Raw genomic sequence first — 16,507 nt, 5'->3', positions numbered from 1 at the left:
TTAGAGCATGTCCAGAGTGACCAAGATGGTGAAAGGCTTTGATGGCCAGACTAAAGAGGAGCCGCTGAGGTCACTTGGCCTGTTGAGCTTGGAGAAGAACAGGCTGAGTGGTGATCCCATCAAAGGGGAGCAGCAGAGGGGCAGACACTGAGCTCTCTCTGGGGACCAGCAACAGAGCACAAGGAAAGGGAATGAAGCTGCATCAGAGGAAATTCAGATTGGACATTAGATAAAGGTTCTTCACAGACAGTGTGGTGAGTCACTGGAACAGGCTCCCTTGTGAAGTAGTCAGGGCACTAAGCTTGTCAGAGTTCAAAGAGTGTCTGGATGACACTCTTATTTATTTGGCTTTCTTTGGGTAGTCCTGTGGAGAGCAGGGAGTTGGACTTGATGATCCTTATGAGTCCCTTCCAACTTGAGATACTCTGTGATTCTATGATTCTGTAACATCTAGAATTAATTATAGGTGAGATCTCAGATAAATTAAATTTAGTGCAGTATTTTTGTAGGAAAGTTTTTTATAGAGTATCTGTCTGTCTTTGGGGAAGATGTGGTAGAGATGATAGCATAAACCAGTACTAGAGATAGGTTTTGTTAAGTCCTGTTAGAGTAGAATTTTAGTTAAATTGTAGATTATGGTCAGAATAATTAACATTTGAATATTTTTGAAATTTATGTGAAATGGAAAATGAAAAAAAAAATCTTATATCCATCTAAAGTAGATTGCAACTGACTTTTCAAATCTTTCTTCCTTTGTGAAAACAACTTGTGATACTTAAGACTGGATTTTGGTTTTTATTAAATCAAAACCCTAATGTGAAGTAGTAATGGCTTTTTCATCCAAATAAATAATAATAGAAGAATTAATTTCTAACATTTCACTGTAAACTTTTTTCTCCCCTTCCTCCACAGGTGAACATGGTTATGTCACTTTTAGGAATGTTCTGTCCAACTTTGTTTGATGTAATCAGTTCCCTGGAGAATTACCACCCTCGAATAGCTCTAAGATGGCAGCTGGGACGAATCTTTGCCCTTTTTCTTGGCAATCTCTACACTTTCATTATCGCCCTAATGGATGAAATCAACCTCAAGGCAAGATATTTACTACCCTTCACTATTTTTAACATGTCACTGGGCAAGAACGAGGAAATGAGGACTTCCAGTCAATTACAGGCATGTCAGTGAAAGATATACTTTTCTTTCTATACTTAAATTACATCCATGCCTGAACTATCATGGGAATCTTGGAACAGAACACACTGAGAGTTTGTAACAAGCTCATGCTGGGTTTTTTTTGTTGTTGTTGTTTTTTTTTTTCTCCCAATTTATTTTTTTACTTAGTTGGAAGAAGAAAAGATAGTCAAATATAACATGACAATATGGGAAGCCAGTCTGTACAATGGTACTATTCCAGAAAATTCGACTGCTCCTCCAATACAGGTGGACCCTGCTGATGTCCCCAGAGGGCCATGCTGGGAAACAATGGTGGGACAGGTAATATATCTGCTTTGAACTCATATTTAAAACAGGTCAGTTACACAATATGATGTCTAAACTCTCTTTGTTTCTGCTAGTGTGTCATTAAGGTGGGAAAAGGTGAACAGAAGCAGATGTGGGACCTTTCCTTGAACTAAAATTTTTTTTAAAAATTATATTATTGTATTTTGAACCCTGTCTAGAAGGAAATTCTTTCTCCTGTTAGTTGACAGCATTGAAAACATTTATTTTTTTACCCTTCTTTTCACTATCCTCTTGACTTATCTTCCTGTTCCTGATTCCATCTTTGTCTTGCAAAACTCGTTTAGCAATTTTGAAGAACAAGGACATGTGTGTATGACAGCTCTTACAGCAGTATGCTTTTGAGAAGTTGTCTCTGTCTTTAGCATAAGTAAAATAATGTAAAACAACAATAGTGATTAAATGGTAAATCTGCTCAATTATTTTCTTTGATTCAGTTGAGTATTTATTCATATTAACCCATCAATATAAAATGTGGTTTCCAAACAATTTTCTAACATATTCTTTTCCTCTGTTTGATCATACTTTGCTGTTATTGTTCTGTCCACAAAAACAACTTCAATTCTGAATCACTTTCACTGTTTCTCCATCACTCTGGCAATTTGTCCTCCTGAATGAATAAATCACCAGCAGGGAGCATATAGGGAGAAAAATCAGGCGCTCTATTCATTTCACTGATGCTGAATAATAAGCTAACACCAAGAGCTCATCACTGAAATAACTTTCCCCTTAATTTCAGATCAGGGAGAGTAATAGCTTTTTGGACTATTGAGGTAAGCTTTGGACTATTGGGCCTGTTACAATAGGCTTTAGTGGAACATACCAAAATAAAAGTAGAGGAATGAGGATTTGCAGCAGTTTAAGATATTAGCTCAGATTTCTGTTATAGCAGCAATCTTGGCTGGAAATCTTTTCCAGTCTAATCATTCCCAGGAAGTCTCATCTGAAAATATAAGCACAAATTAGAGTAAAGGATACCTCTGGCAAATGAGGGGCAGTATTTCCCTTGGCCTATTACAGAATAAGTGATTATAGAGGAGGATCAGAGTCTTTTCCATGCTGAAGCACAATTACAGATCTAGTCCAGTATTTCATTATTATTGTAACTATTAATTACGTAAATATATTGTTAAAAGAGAATATTGCTCTTAACAGGAATTTGTGCGCCTGACAGTGTCTGACACGATGACAACATACATCACGATTCTAATTGGCGATTTCTTGAGAGCTGTCTTTGTTAGGTTTTTCAATTACTGCTGGTGCTGGGACTTGGAGTATGGATTTGTAAGTATCTGATTTTAAATGTCTTTGTTATCTATTACTTCACATTTATGTAAAAAATTGCATTTTCCTTTCAATCCTACAGTTAATTTTTGGCTAGACACATTATCTTCAAAATCCCTGTGTTAGTTTTTCTTGGCATTTGTATATGCTCTAATATTTGTCTTATTATTTAGATTTTTGTAACTTAAGGAGTTTTAAAATGTATTTGATTGTATAAGAACACTGAGTACGTATTTTTCACATGTTTATAGTTTGAAGACTTATTCTCTCTTCAACAGAATACAATTGCATTAATTTCTATGGGAGTTGGGATAGGGTTTTCTGGCACACAGTGCTTGTTGTGAAATATAGGAAAGATCCTGTTCTAGAAATCTTATTATATATTTTTTTTTATTAGAATTAATTTAGCTTAGATAAAGTTAGTAAGGTTGGTAGCTTAGTAAACCTAGTAACATAAGAAGTATAGAACTTTTCACTTGGGAGTTGAGACTTTCACACTTTTACTCTGACCTGATCTAGGCTAAATTTGCCTGCTAAATGTATACTGTAAGATTTGATGCTGCTTTTCATCCTTAAATAGTAGTCATGGTATTGTAAAAGCTTGTGAAGTTCCTGAGGACTTTAGTACCGAAAAGAGCAAAGTAATTTAAGACTATCATAGGTACCTCTGCATAACCAGTCATCATAGCTGTTCTACCATAATTATGTCCTTCTTCCCTCGAAATTTTGCCTTCCTAAATGTAGAAATTTCTTGCTTTATTAAAAACTGGAAATGTTAATTTTCCAGAGGAAGAGAAAGTTTGGGTATTTTCTACTAAAAATCTCAGGTATCTGATACAACAATCACATTGTTACTCACTGGCTCCTACAGAATTTCAGCATTATTTAAAGGTTTTACATTGTGCCTCAAATAGTACTGGTATAAGGCTGGAGAGAGACTACCAGACAACCAGGTTGTGCACAAACAAATTATAACCCTTGCAATATCAAAATCAAATGGAGGAGTTTGAATACACCATGGGCAGAAAAATTGCCAACAAGACATCTGCTCATAGGGGGTCCTGGAACCAACTCATAATTGACATTTTTAATTGGCAGTATATAGGACTGTCTATGATGGTCTGGTCCATTACAATCTGCAGGTCCAGTAAACTGCTTGAAACAACAGATGGAAGTAGAAGTTGAAACTGGAAATCACTGAATTTCTGTAAATATCTGATCTTAAAAGGCTCCTTAGGAACTAGCTATACTTATGTCTCTGTGTCTAGTGGCCATGGATCCATTAATTTTTAGACTTTTTCTATATCCTAAATATTTTTGACAATCAAGATATCCTTTGGTGAAGAATTCCAGAAATTAACTTACACGTTGTGTGGAAAAACTGCTTCCTTTTATGTGTTTAAAAATTAGATTTCCAATTATTTATTTGTTAATGCTAACCCATATGTTATGAAGAGCAGTCATACATAATTTGATTCTGTGTGATCCTATTAATTCTCTCCATGTTGCTTTTGATATTATATCTTATACAGATCTTGTTAGTCTACAGCCTTTCAAGTTGAATATTAGTAATCTATTAAATTGTTACTTGTATGGAAGCAGATTCATAAATACATGCAATGTAAGTATAGCAGATCACTGTAAACATATGAACATATGTATACATACACAAAACTACACAGAAAACATGTAGGGATCTCAAATATTCCAACAATATAACATAGTATAAGTCAAAATTTTGGCTTTAATTGATGACTTCAATAGAATAACTTTGTTGTTCAGCCATAACGGAATAGTTATTTTTGCATCTCATGCCCTTTACTCCTTCTATCAGTCATCAGCATAATTGATACTTAGAAATCACACATTATTTGTGGTCTTTTTGTCCTCCAGTATGGTGATTCATGCAAGTCACCAGCTGTGATGTAGCAATACTCTTTTATGAGAAAGGTGAGTGAGCAAGATCTTGTGAGGATGCAAACCATATAAATAATATGTTTGAAACAGATATTTAAGTGCAAACAAAAAGTTTACAGCCACAATTTCTTACCGGAAAGTTTTCTTCTGGTGCATACGCACACATACTAATGTGTATGGATGCATTTCAATTGTTACTTAAATTCAGTGTATTAAATGTTTGCAAATGGAAACGTTCATGAATAAGAAATTAATAATTAGGGCAAAAGAACAGATGTAAAAATGATGAAAGATTTGGAGAAACAGAATGAAGGGGTCAAATGAAGAGTTCAGAAACATAAGACTAAATAGTTTTTGTGGCATGTGTCTACACTGGAAATAAAAGTATATGATACAGGGCTTTCTTCAACAGACAAATCAATAATGACACTCCATGGCTGAATCTTAAAATAAAAATTAAAATCAAACACACTCGATTTATAGATAAGATATTCATATTAAGCAAGGAAAACGATGATTGGCAACATCTATCAACGCTTAAAAGAAATTCCTCAACAGTATAACTGCTGAAATATGAAAAATAATGCTGTAGTTCAATCAGGTATTCAATCACACTAAATCACATTAATCACATTGAATATCATGTCCGGTATTGTATTAGAAGACACATTACGTGACCCCACTAGCCACTCCAATGAAAAATTTTTGAATTTTTGCTTTAAAATTTACCCAGTAACCAGAATAATTTTTAATTCTCCCTTGGCACGTTCCTCTGAAAAAATATCAAAAAGATTTTCAATAAAATACTGCAAACTATATAAAAGACTGCCTCCTGCCCCTGAGTTATACTATTTATTTTGTGATTCGCTGATAAGATGCAGCAAGAGGTCTTGTAAAATGATACCAGTGTACTGCTGCTGTAGGAAGTGAGAGTTTTAATCTACTGTAAATCATCTTAAATACCCTTCTGCAAACCTAACAAAAACATCTGTATCATTTCTTTCAGCCATCATATTCTGAGTTTGATATAAGTGGAAATGTACTGGGACTGATCTTTAACCAAGGCATGATCTGGTAGGTGTGACAAAGCATGTTGCATCTGCAGGATGGCAGGATTTAACTGTATCTGTGAACGATTCTACTGAAATCCTGATCGTGTCCCATTTCTTTAGTTTGATGGAAGCATAATGAAATATATACCAAACTCTGGTACACTGCAATCAGTGAGAACACTTCAAAACTAGTTCTGGGCTAAGATTTTGGGACCAGATACATCAGGGGTTTGCAATGAATTGGTAAGACCAACCAGTAAAAAGCTGCGTAGATTAATCTTATAGTTTTGTTGTCTGACTGCTTGCTGTACTGTATAGCTTTGAATTTCAGCCTTTCAACATACCTTACCACTCTTTTCCCATGTTTCCTGTGAAAAAAGACCTTAAAACAAATGTATTTACGCTTAACTGTGCAGGCATGTGAATGTGCAAGCAATGCTACTGTTACAGAATCTTAGAATGCCACAGAAATACTGACAAGGGGCTGCAAATATCTTGCAGTCCCTGCAACCAAACCCCGCTGTGGGGTTGCACTGGGAGCCTGACAGTGGCGCTGTGGGTTCGTTCACATGGAGGATTTGAGGATTTATCACTGTGGATGACCAGGGCCTTGCCACCCCTGGCCTTGCAGTGATGGCATGCTGTAAGTAGCTGTTGCTGGCATCTGAGGCATTCACATTGTGTCCTGTATCTCACAAAAGCAGCTCAGCTTTGCAACTGGCATCTTGTTATCTGCCTTAGGACTGCCATTCCAGTTTCTGGTAGGAAACATTTCTCAGGCTGCTGATCATCAAAATGATGAGGCTCCAGCATAAACTCTATTTGCCATTTGATACTTGCCAACTGATGTCACTAATACTTTTGACTGCTGTAATAAACACTTTGGAAGATAGGCTGAAAATCATTCTCTACCAGACAGATGCTGGGGACTGGGTGAGGGACTTGATTCCTGATTATTCCCTAACAAAACTTCTATACACGTCTATCATTTTTATACTTCATTACATGTACAGACTCTGTGTGCACTAAGCTGCCATGCTCCAATATATACTGTCTGACACAGAAACTGGGACTTGTGCGTTTGTGATGCTATTTAGATACAGAATCCTTCATTTTACTGCTTATTGCAGAGCTGGGACCACATTTTCATGCTAATTCATATTTGCAGAGCTAAGGCAATAGAGCTATGGTGTTTTTCAAAACAATATCTGATGATTTAAACTGAATCAGGCACATCAGATGAGTTAAAAAAAATTGACTGAATTATAATAAGCACACATTGCCCGAAACATGTTTATCATTAATACATGTGTAAGATAAATTAGCTTCTCATTTATTTGAGCTTTGTAAATTCTCTTTCACATGCTTCTTCTCATCTGAAACAGAATAGAAGGAAGGGCCAAGCAAATGAATATAACTGCTCTTCAGTCAGCATGACACAAGAAACAAGGTGTGATAAAAGTAAGGTGGTGCCAACTGTGTCAGTGTGACAACCATGCAACCACGTATAATAGGGGAAAAACAGTGTTTAGCAGAATCTATAAACAGATTGTTGGCCTAAACCACTAAATGACCATGAAAACAGAAGTTAAAATAAATGTCAACTAAGTAAAAATATCCTTCCTAAAATAGCGTTAGTATATTAAAAAAATAATAAAGTATAAACTAAATTATTTTGTTTACTCCTAGGTGTTGGGGTTGGTAATACTTAGTTTTTACACAAAACAAGCAAGATGCTACCAGACAAATTAAGAGTGAATAACATTTCATCAAGTGATCATTTAATTTGCAGAGAAAGAGGACTTTTAAACAAAAGGTTCATATAGAGAATTCTTTCCAGTTCTTCTTAAAAAAAGAAAAAAGACCAGTAAGAAAGACGGTTTTATGAATTTCTGAGTGCACAGTGCATATGGCTACAAAGCACATTGACATAGTGAATGGTTGGTATATCTAGGAAGACAGAAGTCCTATAACCTAAGTGGTTATTTTTTTATTTGCTTCTTTTCTAGGATGGGATCTTTTTATGCTCCATGTCTCCCAGCAATCAATGTGTTTCGCCTCCACACATCAATGTACCTGCAGTGCTGGGCAGTGATGTGCTGCAATGTCCCCCAAGAGAGGGTCTTCAAGGCTTCCAGATCCAATAACTTCTACATGGCCATGCTGCTTTTCATCCTCTTTCTCTCCACACTGCCTGCTGTGTACACCATTGTCTCCATCCCACCATCTTTTGACTGTGGTCCTTTCAGGTTCTTTGCATTTTATATACCATTTTTTGTAATTGATGTAGTGAACTACTTCATCACATCACAGTGAATGATGCAGCACAGAAAAACTGCTTCTATAATAAACATTAGCACCTGATAGGCTGAGTGTTTAATTAAGTTTAATTGTGCATAATTCTAAAGCTGGAATCCTGGAAAACTGAGCAATTCCTTAGGAAGTTTTATCTGAGGTACAGAACAGAAAATCTTTTAGTTAATTTTAATGTAAATATTATCATTATTGCTACACTAAAGACAAACTATTCTTCAGGAGTAGAGCAGTGACCTGTTGTGAATATCAGTCTGTTGGCTTAAAAGTGATGGCTTTTAGGAAATGTCTGTGTCATGTGGGAGGGGCATATCAGAATGTATGATGGTGTGCTAAAGGTATTGTGGTTCAGTCTTTGACTGTCATGACTCTCTCCAATTCAGAATTTCATGTGTCTGTACTACCAGTGTCAAGCTGAATTTGTTTCTGAAGTCTTCAAGACCTCCATATACTCTAGTTCCTTCTAAACACTTTGGCTTGGCCTGCCTATGCAAACATATGCTTTGCATTCAAGCTAGTTTAGATTTTGCCACAGTTTCTCCTTCTATGCACACTACATGAGACCATTTTCATCATCTTTACCTGCCAGGTAGCATGAGATACAACTAAAATGATTACACAACAACACTCAAGACATGAAATTAAAAATTCTAAAAGTCTTTAGTCTTTGTTTTTAAACAAAATATTAACAAAGCAACAGTAGGAGAACAGTAAGAGACATTCTGTTTGCAATGAAAGGTTTAGATAACACATTACTGTTGTAAGTAAAATGACATCTGCATGATCCCCAGTGCACTTTCTAAAGCCTTGCCATATTAACTTTGGCTAAAGACAAAATTGGAGAGATTGTTTCTAGACACCTGTAACAGCCACAGGTACCTAAAAGGGAGAATTGCATGACATGACAAAAATTGTGATGGAACAGAAAATCATTTGAATTTACAGAAGAAATTCTCATGGCTAGGCTTCGTGAATGAAGATTTGGGAAGGGCTCGACCCACATTTGCTACAAGTGCAAATGTGGTGACTAAAGAGGCCAATGCAAGATAGACAAATCCAGTTGCAAAAGGCACAGCAGAAAGACTCCTTGGATGGTATCAGCAAGACACGATTCTTTCCGTGTTGTCTTTTATACTCGAGAGTGATCCTGCGTGTGTTCTCAAAGGAAGCAGCAGCGTTATAGATGGTGTGTCTCCAGAACTCTCAACTGGAGGCCAGAGCAGACCAGTGATGAAGGTCAATATGGTCAAGGCTGAGATGTTGTTTCAGGGAGTCCTTGTATCTCCTCTTCAGAGCTCCTCTCATGCGGCAGCCAGTGGCAAGTTCACCATAAAGCACGATCTTAGAGAGGCGGTGGTCCTTCATCCTGGAGACATGCCCTGTCCAGTGAAGCTGTGTTCTCAGCAACATGGCCTCAATACTTGTGACTGCTGCTTGTTCTAGAACAGATGTATTGGTCACATAATCTGACCAGTGGATGTTTAGGACTGTACGGAGGCAGCATTGATGGAAGCCTTCTAGGAGTCGCAGGTAGTGGTGGTAAATGACCCATGACTCGGACCCATATAAAAGAGTAGACAGCACTATGGCTCTGTAAACACTGATCTTTGTGCTTTTCTTCAAGTGTTTATTTCGCCAGACTCTTTTATGGAGTTTTCTGAAAGCTCTATATGCCTTTGCTATCTCCCCATCAATCTTACCATCCGAGGAGATGATGCTACCTAGGTAATTAAACTGCTGGACTGATTTGAGCTCTGATTGGCCAATGGTGATATGGGGATGATGGAAGACTTCCTGAGGTACAGGTTGATAGAAAACTTCTGTCTTCTTCAAGCTCACTTCCAGCCCCAAAAGCTCAGCAGCATCTGCTGCAGAGCTGCTTCTGTGTGGGCGATGAGGGCGTCGTCGTCAGCGTAAAACAGCTCCCGGACAAGATGGTTTAAGGTCTTGGTGTGGACCTTCAGTCACCTTAGGTTGAAAAGACTTCCATCGGTACGGTATCGAATGTAGATACCGTCCTGATCATCAAGGTCTGCCATGGCCCTTTGGAGCATCCTGCTGAAAAAGACTGTGAATAGGGTTGGTGCAAGAATGCAGCCTTGTTATTAGAAAGGGCTCAGAAAGTGCATTGCCATATCTGACTTGGCCGTGCTGATTCTCGTGGAGTGAGATGATCATTTTAAGGAAATTGGGCGGACATCCTAAATGTTCCAAAATCTGCCACAGACCTTTTCTGCTCACAGTATCGAAAGCCTTGGACAGAAGAAATTTTAACAAAGCAAAAGATACAAGTTAAGATATTTTATGAGAGTCATAGCAAAAAAATACAAAGGGAGACATCTGAGGTCAGATCTGAGTAGAAACAGTTGTTCAATTGGATATTAATGAAATGGTAATATTATTTTTCAAAATGAGAAAGATGCCTGCCACTTTTTCTTGGTCATATGCAGAGATAAGTTGTTCTTCATCAAAAATATGAAACCTTCAATGTAACTGTTATGAGGAGCACGTAAAACTAATGCAGTTTCATTCAAGCTGGGTATAGGTAATGCCAAAGTTGAGCAGCCAGTGGATAAATACTGGTAATACATGGCTCCGTATTTAAAAAGAAAAAGATTTTCCTGTTGGTAGCTCAGTGGCTCATCTATTTTGAAAATTGTGACTCCTTGGGGCTTTTTTTTTCTTTTTTTTTCAAATTTTAGTCCATTCATTAAAAGCAACATATATAACTCAACAGAGGCCTGCCAGTAGTAGGGCAGAACTAGCAAAGTTGCGACAGAAAAAGCTTTGTGTATGCTGGGGAAAGATAAGAAGAGCACAGGATGGAATTTCTCATCTACCACGAGTGACTAGAGAGTGTAGAGACAAAGAACTGACCTGAGGAATTCTACCTGCAACATTTTTATACTACCTGGAAGAGTGTAAGTGTTGAGAATGAGTTAAAAACAAAGACCCATTTGTCAGAAATGCATTACAAGAACTGAAAAGCAGCGACAGGAGGCTGCAATGACAACTATCAGGTGGCAATTTGGAGACAACTCCTTTAACCAAGTAAAATTACCAATTAGTCTTGATACACAGAGAGGCATTTTGCCAGTCTTGCTTAGTTGAAAATATCAAACTCTATGTTCTGAGGCACAGACAAAGGCAAAATAAAATGTGAGGAACTTCTGGAACATCTACTTAAATATTTCTGAAGAAGAATAGTCTAGGAAGAAAATACTTTGTAGATAAGCCATCCATGGAACAATTACATACGAAGGTAATTAGATTGCTTCAACAATAACAAATATCTCCTGAAGCACAGCCACTGACTTCTGTAGCATTGGTGCACAGCAAAGAGAGAGGTGAATTGGGTTGAACACTGCTGATCAAAAACTAGTTACAAGCAGACTATTTTTTGCTTATCGACCATAAAAACTGGATTTGAATTTTCCTCCATGTCTTCATAGAGCACAAATTTCACTTCACTCATTGGTTGGTGGTGAGGAGTTTGCAACTCAGTACACTGATTCATTGAGGAGTAATCTTGGTGGCAACTGCAGGCGAAAACTATTAGCATAAAATAAGAATTCTGGTGTTTATTTTCCCCTCTAGAATACATAAATATTACTTAAGATACTATTCCTTCTGGAGTGCAAAGTTTTAAATAAACATACAGTTTATTGTCCTTTTCCCAGGTTTGATGTGATGTGATTAGCATATATATTCATAGTTGCCATAATATTAGTATGTGACATATTGTCATCTTTTCTGTTTAATAGTGGGAAGACTAGAATGTTTGAAGTCATATCAGAAACTCTGGAGCATGATTTCCCTTCCTGGTTCGGGAAGGTATTTGGCTATGCCTCTAACCCTGGACTCATCCTACCCTTTATACTGCTGATGGTGTATGTATAGAATATTAACTATAAGGCCTGTTAAGTTTCTTTCACTCTGAATCTTCACTGCCTGAATATCTAATTAAATACAGTACTGATTGTCCAGTGGTCAGGACTTGAAGAATTCGTGTTTTATTTGATCATACTTAATGTCCATTTGCAGAAAGGTTGATATCTCTCTTTTGTTCAATGGCTTTCTTTTTGGTTTTGTTATTCTTTTCAAAAGAAATGTTGCTGCCACAATAATGACAAAGCTATTAAAATGCAAAAAGCCTGTAGGGGCTCTGAAGTGTTGTAACATTGATCTGCTAGTGCCATACGCAGACTAGCACATCGTATATCCTCAGCAAGTTCAATAGACATGAACACCATGGAGCAGAGTTATTTTCAGTAACTTTCAGTGAGTCTGATCTTTGATGCCTTTAATTTTTAAAGACTACTCTATGCTATTGGGACAAGTGTGAAGCAGGGTTTTGGAGGCTTTATAAAACAGGACTGGTAGAGATTTTTGTAAATCAGTCAATACCTGGTAAAGAAAATGACCCCAGAATATTTGTTCTGCTTTATAAAAGCATTTTAACCTGCTGTGTGCAAATATATATATGTATTGGGTTATGTAGCATACTGCTGAACTAAAAGTTAATTCTGCATAGATGTGAGCTTGGATTTAACTTTGCATTGTAGAACTGCGAATAAATATAAAGATGATTACAAAATACAACAGAATTTGCAGAAGGATTTTGCATGAGGAAGACGAAATTATGAGATGAAATTTTGCCAATGTTCACTTAATATCATATTCTATTTTAACCCTTAGCTATAAAGGGCAAAGACACCAAAAATAAATAGAGGGGAAAAAAAATAACATAGGGAAAATACGAAGCAAAGTCAGGCAAAGCAGAGGAAACAGCATATGCATCATTATTAGTAGTAGTGTGATTATTTAACTATATAAATAGAAAATATAGCTATAATATAAAAATACTATCTGTTATATAAAAACATGTATGTTATATATCTATATGTCCCATATATTTATATTATTTATATTATTTATATAATATTATATTTAATATATAATTATTTTTATATATAATTCATTATTTACTGATTACATCAATAAAAGACTGCATATCAGATTTTTTCTAATTAAATCAGGATGGTGAAAACTACTGATTCCATAGTTATCACAACAGTAATTTCATACACTAACAAATGAAAATTGCATTATGTTATGCAGTTATGTTTTTGTTTACTAGAAGAAGGAGGTTATAATTAAAAACAAAAATGAAAAACTATGCTTTTGGTTGGGTTTTTTTCCACGGTATTTCAGATTGCCTACTGTATTAGTTCAATAGCTTTTACAAATATGATTCAGTAATTTTTAAGGTGTATCATACAAATTAATTAACTTTTATAAGTTATTCTTTAGAAGATACTTTGCAGTGAAGCACTGCTTTATGGAACATCCTTAGCTGCTGTAAGATTGAAAGTAGAGTATTAAGAGAGAGAGAATAATTTCTTTTGTTTTTTACCCCCTCAAAAAACAGTGCCTTCTTCATACTGTAAGGAAACACGTTGTTCATTGTTCATTGTCAAAATACTAGTACTGATTAGGCACAGTACATAAGGAAAAGATATAGACTACATATTATCACAACTGTAGTTGTTGCTATAGGAATGTTCTGAGTCCTTATATGTAAATCATCACCTAACAAGAAATTATTATTCTTTACATTTAGCCTGAGTATTTATTATCTCAACGCAACATCCAAATCCTACAAGGAAGCTAACTTGGAACTTAAAAAGAAGTTACAAAGTGTAAGGAATAAAGAATTATTGATTTTTTGGTTTTACTAAATGTCAGAGAAGCTTTTTGGGTTGCTGAAAGATGCCTTCTCTCTCCCCATATTAGCAAGCAGAAGAAAATAAAAGAAGAAATAAACAAAAGGCACAAAAATCAAATGAACAAGAAGAAAATCCATTTGAGACAGAACCGCCAAAGCCTAAAGGAGGTAAGCAAGATGAATCCACTCCAAACCAAGGTAAGGACTGGTTTGAACGTCTCAATATGAGGAATTCATGTATGTGTGATCCTAGTCTTCCTTACTGCCTTGACTGCTTCCTAACCTGAAACATATTCACAATACTGAATTGCAAGTGTTAGCCTAATCTCCAGTTCACTTTTGTTTCTTTGGCTTGTTTAAGAAATACTGTAACATTATTCCACACCAGGCAGCACGAAAGTAGAAAGCTGAACTATAATGAATTGAAGGATCCAGTCTCACTGAAAAAATAAACCACTTAAAGACTTGTCTGAATGTCAGTGATGCCTCTTATCTACCATAAATCAGTCAAAGTCTAAATCTTGTGCCCCTTCTGTCATATTTTGTTGACCCAGAAATACTCAGGACAGTTTGGTCCTCTGTACCAGGTTCACCTAGAGAAAGTATAGTCAGAACACAATATGGTAGCACTCCTTAACAGAAAACCTAGATTGGGCAGGCAGGTTTCAGTCTGTCCTGAGGGATTTTGCTGGCTGTTTCCTTTTCCTTATCATGCATGCGTGCCACATAGCAGTTCAACTGGCTCAAGCCTAGGAGAGAAACTCAGATTAGAGATGACTGTCTTTGGAAGAGCCATGTCTAATTAGTGCCTTCATCACTGTTGACAGATGATATCTAAGTGCGTCTTGGGAAAAGTCTCTACTTTCCCCCATGGGGGCCTGTATGATTTGATTATTAAAGTTATTAGAGAGATGCCTCTGCCTGAATTAAGGTGAAAACAAGACCTATGCTGAAATAGTATGGATTTTATTTAACAGTAAATGTGCGCTAAAGAGAGATACAAATAAATAGGAAAGGGGGAAACAGGAGAGTGACAGAGAGAGACAGATCAGGTGGAAAATATCACCACGATGTGGGTACTGATGGTGTCCCATTGGTCCTCTTCCTCTGGACTTCTTGGTGTTGAGGGTCCCACACAGAGTTCAGTGGATTAATATACATTCAGCCTAGGTGAGAATGCCCAAGCACCTCCCCTGGGGAAGGAGGTGGAAGTTTTACACTATCTCTTGCAACAGACTGGATCTGTTGCAAGACTTCCATATCACATGCAGTCCTTTGATGTAAGGCCTCACGATTGGGTCTGGGGGGCACTTTGGGGGTCTTTGACGGTTTATGACACCTTCTAAGAAAGGACAACAGCCTCTCAAGTAGTGCGGTTGAGCCAGTTATGTCCCATCAGGCCTTCAATGGGCAGAGGGGGAAGTTTTCAAATTGTGTAATGGAGGGCAAATTACCGATAAAAAGCACCAGCAATGTGCAGGGTCTGCTTCTTGTCTGGCTTGTAGCCTCCCCCTGGCATGTGCACACCTGGCCTCAGCAAAACAACCTGGTGCCTTCACAAATGGGTGAGTCATTAAACATTTGAATTATTTGAGTCATTAACCACTGACAGTCCAGTCTCTCACAGGAAGGGAAGAGTGTGCAGACCTGGCCTCAGCAAATGAGTCTGTGGGCTATAGTCTCCCTCCGCCAAACCCAGCCAGAGCTGATTTTCAACACAGCTGCGGAGTTTGGCTTTCCTTGTGGATAAATTCTTCTCCTCCCAGCCTTGTTTACTTCTCCTTAGACCTGAGATAATTGGATGACAGTATCACCTTTATCTTGCCTCAAGCTCCCCATAGTCCTCCAGGTAGGAGGCATATTGGGTAGGCAAGCTTTGTCAGTCACAGACAAAGCAGTTGGTTCTTTTCATGGTTTGCTACAGTGGACAAAAGTACTTCAGTGATTTTAACAATGTTTAAGCCATTAACCATTTCAGTCTCTCACAGCATTGAAGAAATAACTGGATGGAAAATACAGCACAAAGATCATGAACATGCATTACCCCAGGTTTTGGCTGGGGAGGCCCACACTTTCTGCTGCACTCTGGAGTGGTCAGGCAGCTGAAGGATTTCCCTGTCAGGGAACTTCTGGCTTGCATGCTCTTTTGTTAATTCTGTCCTCCAAACACATTTCAGACAACAAGAAAGGACAGGATGGCAACGAATCAAAGAAGACAGGACAACCACAAGAAGCCAGCTCCTCTCAGGTGCTCCAGCATCCTAGCCTTGCCCCAAGCAGCCATTATCCCCCACAGAGCCAAGCAGGAAACCTTCCTCCCCCATCCATAGCTGTGACAAGGCCCCCGGGGCCAAGAAGGTATGGAATGCCAGGCTATCCACCTGGAAATCCGTGCTTCCCAGGACCACAGCCAGGAATGCCCAGGGGGCCTCACAACTGCAGATAAGGAGCCTTGAGCACACGGTGATATGATGATGGAGGATGAAGGACAGAAGAGTGGTCCTAAATCCGAACACGCTCCTGCAAGTGCAGAACCGACTATGTTTGTTGTAAATCTTCATGTGCATGGAAGTAACCCACGTGCTTCAGTTTTTGCGCAATGGGAGCTTCAGAAGAAAACATTGCATATGTCTTGCATTTGAAGACACTGTGAAAATGTGTTATCTGTGTCAACAGGTTACTCGAATTATGGATA

At 37.6% G+C, this 16,507-nt stretch overlaps 1 protein-coding gene across 1 annotated transcript in view; it reads left to right on the top strand.

The window, feature by feature from the left end:
• The window catches only part of TMC1 (transmembrane channel like 1), a 59,342-nt gene extending 43,084 nt beyond the window's left edge, over positions 1 to 16,258 (top strand). Inside the window, exons 12-20 of the mRNA XM_027729016.2 lie at positions 913 to 1,092; positions 1,342 to 1,494; positions 2,674 to 2,802; positions 5,726 to 5,793; positions 7,781 to 8,020; positions 11,849 to 11,974; positions 13,708 to 13,786; positions 13,881 to 14,010; positions 15,990 to 16,258. Coding sequence (XP_027584817.2) covers positions 913 to 1,092; positions 1,342 to 1,494; positions 2,674 to 2,802; positions 5,726 to 5,793; positions 7,781 to 8,020; positions 11,849 to 11,974; positions 13,708 to 13,786; positions 13,881 to 14,010; positions 15,990 to 16,258 — 1,374 coding nt within the window. The remainder of the gene's footprint in view (positions 1 to 912; positions 1,093 to 1,341; positions 1,495 to 2,673; positions 2,803 to 5,725; positions 5,794 to 7,780; positions 8,021 to 11,848; positions 11,975 to 13,707; positions 13,787 to 13,880; positions 14,011 to 15,989) is intronic.
• The last annotated feature ends 249 nt before the right edge of the window (positions 16,259 to 16,507 follow it).

This window comes from Pipra filicauda, unplaced genomic scaffold (genome assembly GCF_003945595.2).
Source record: "Pipra filicauda isolate LSUMZ 115617 unplaced genomic scaffold, ASM394559v2 scaffold37_size4185640_pilon, whole genome shotgun sequence".
NCBI lineage: Eukaryota > Metazoa > Chordata > Aves > Passeriformes > Pipridae > Pipra > Pipra filicauda.
This window is presented reverse-complemented; position numbering and strand designations above follow the sequence as displayed.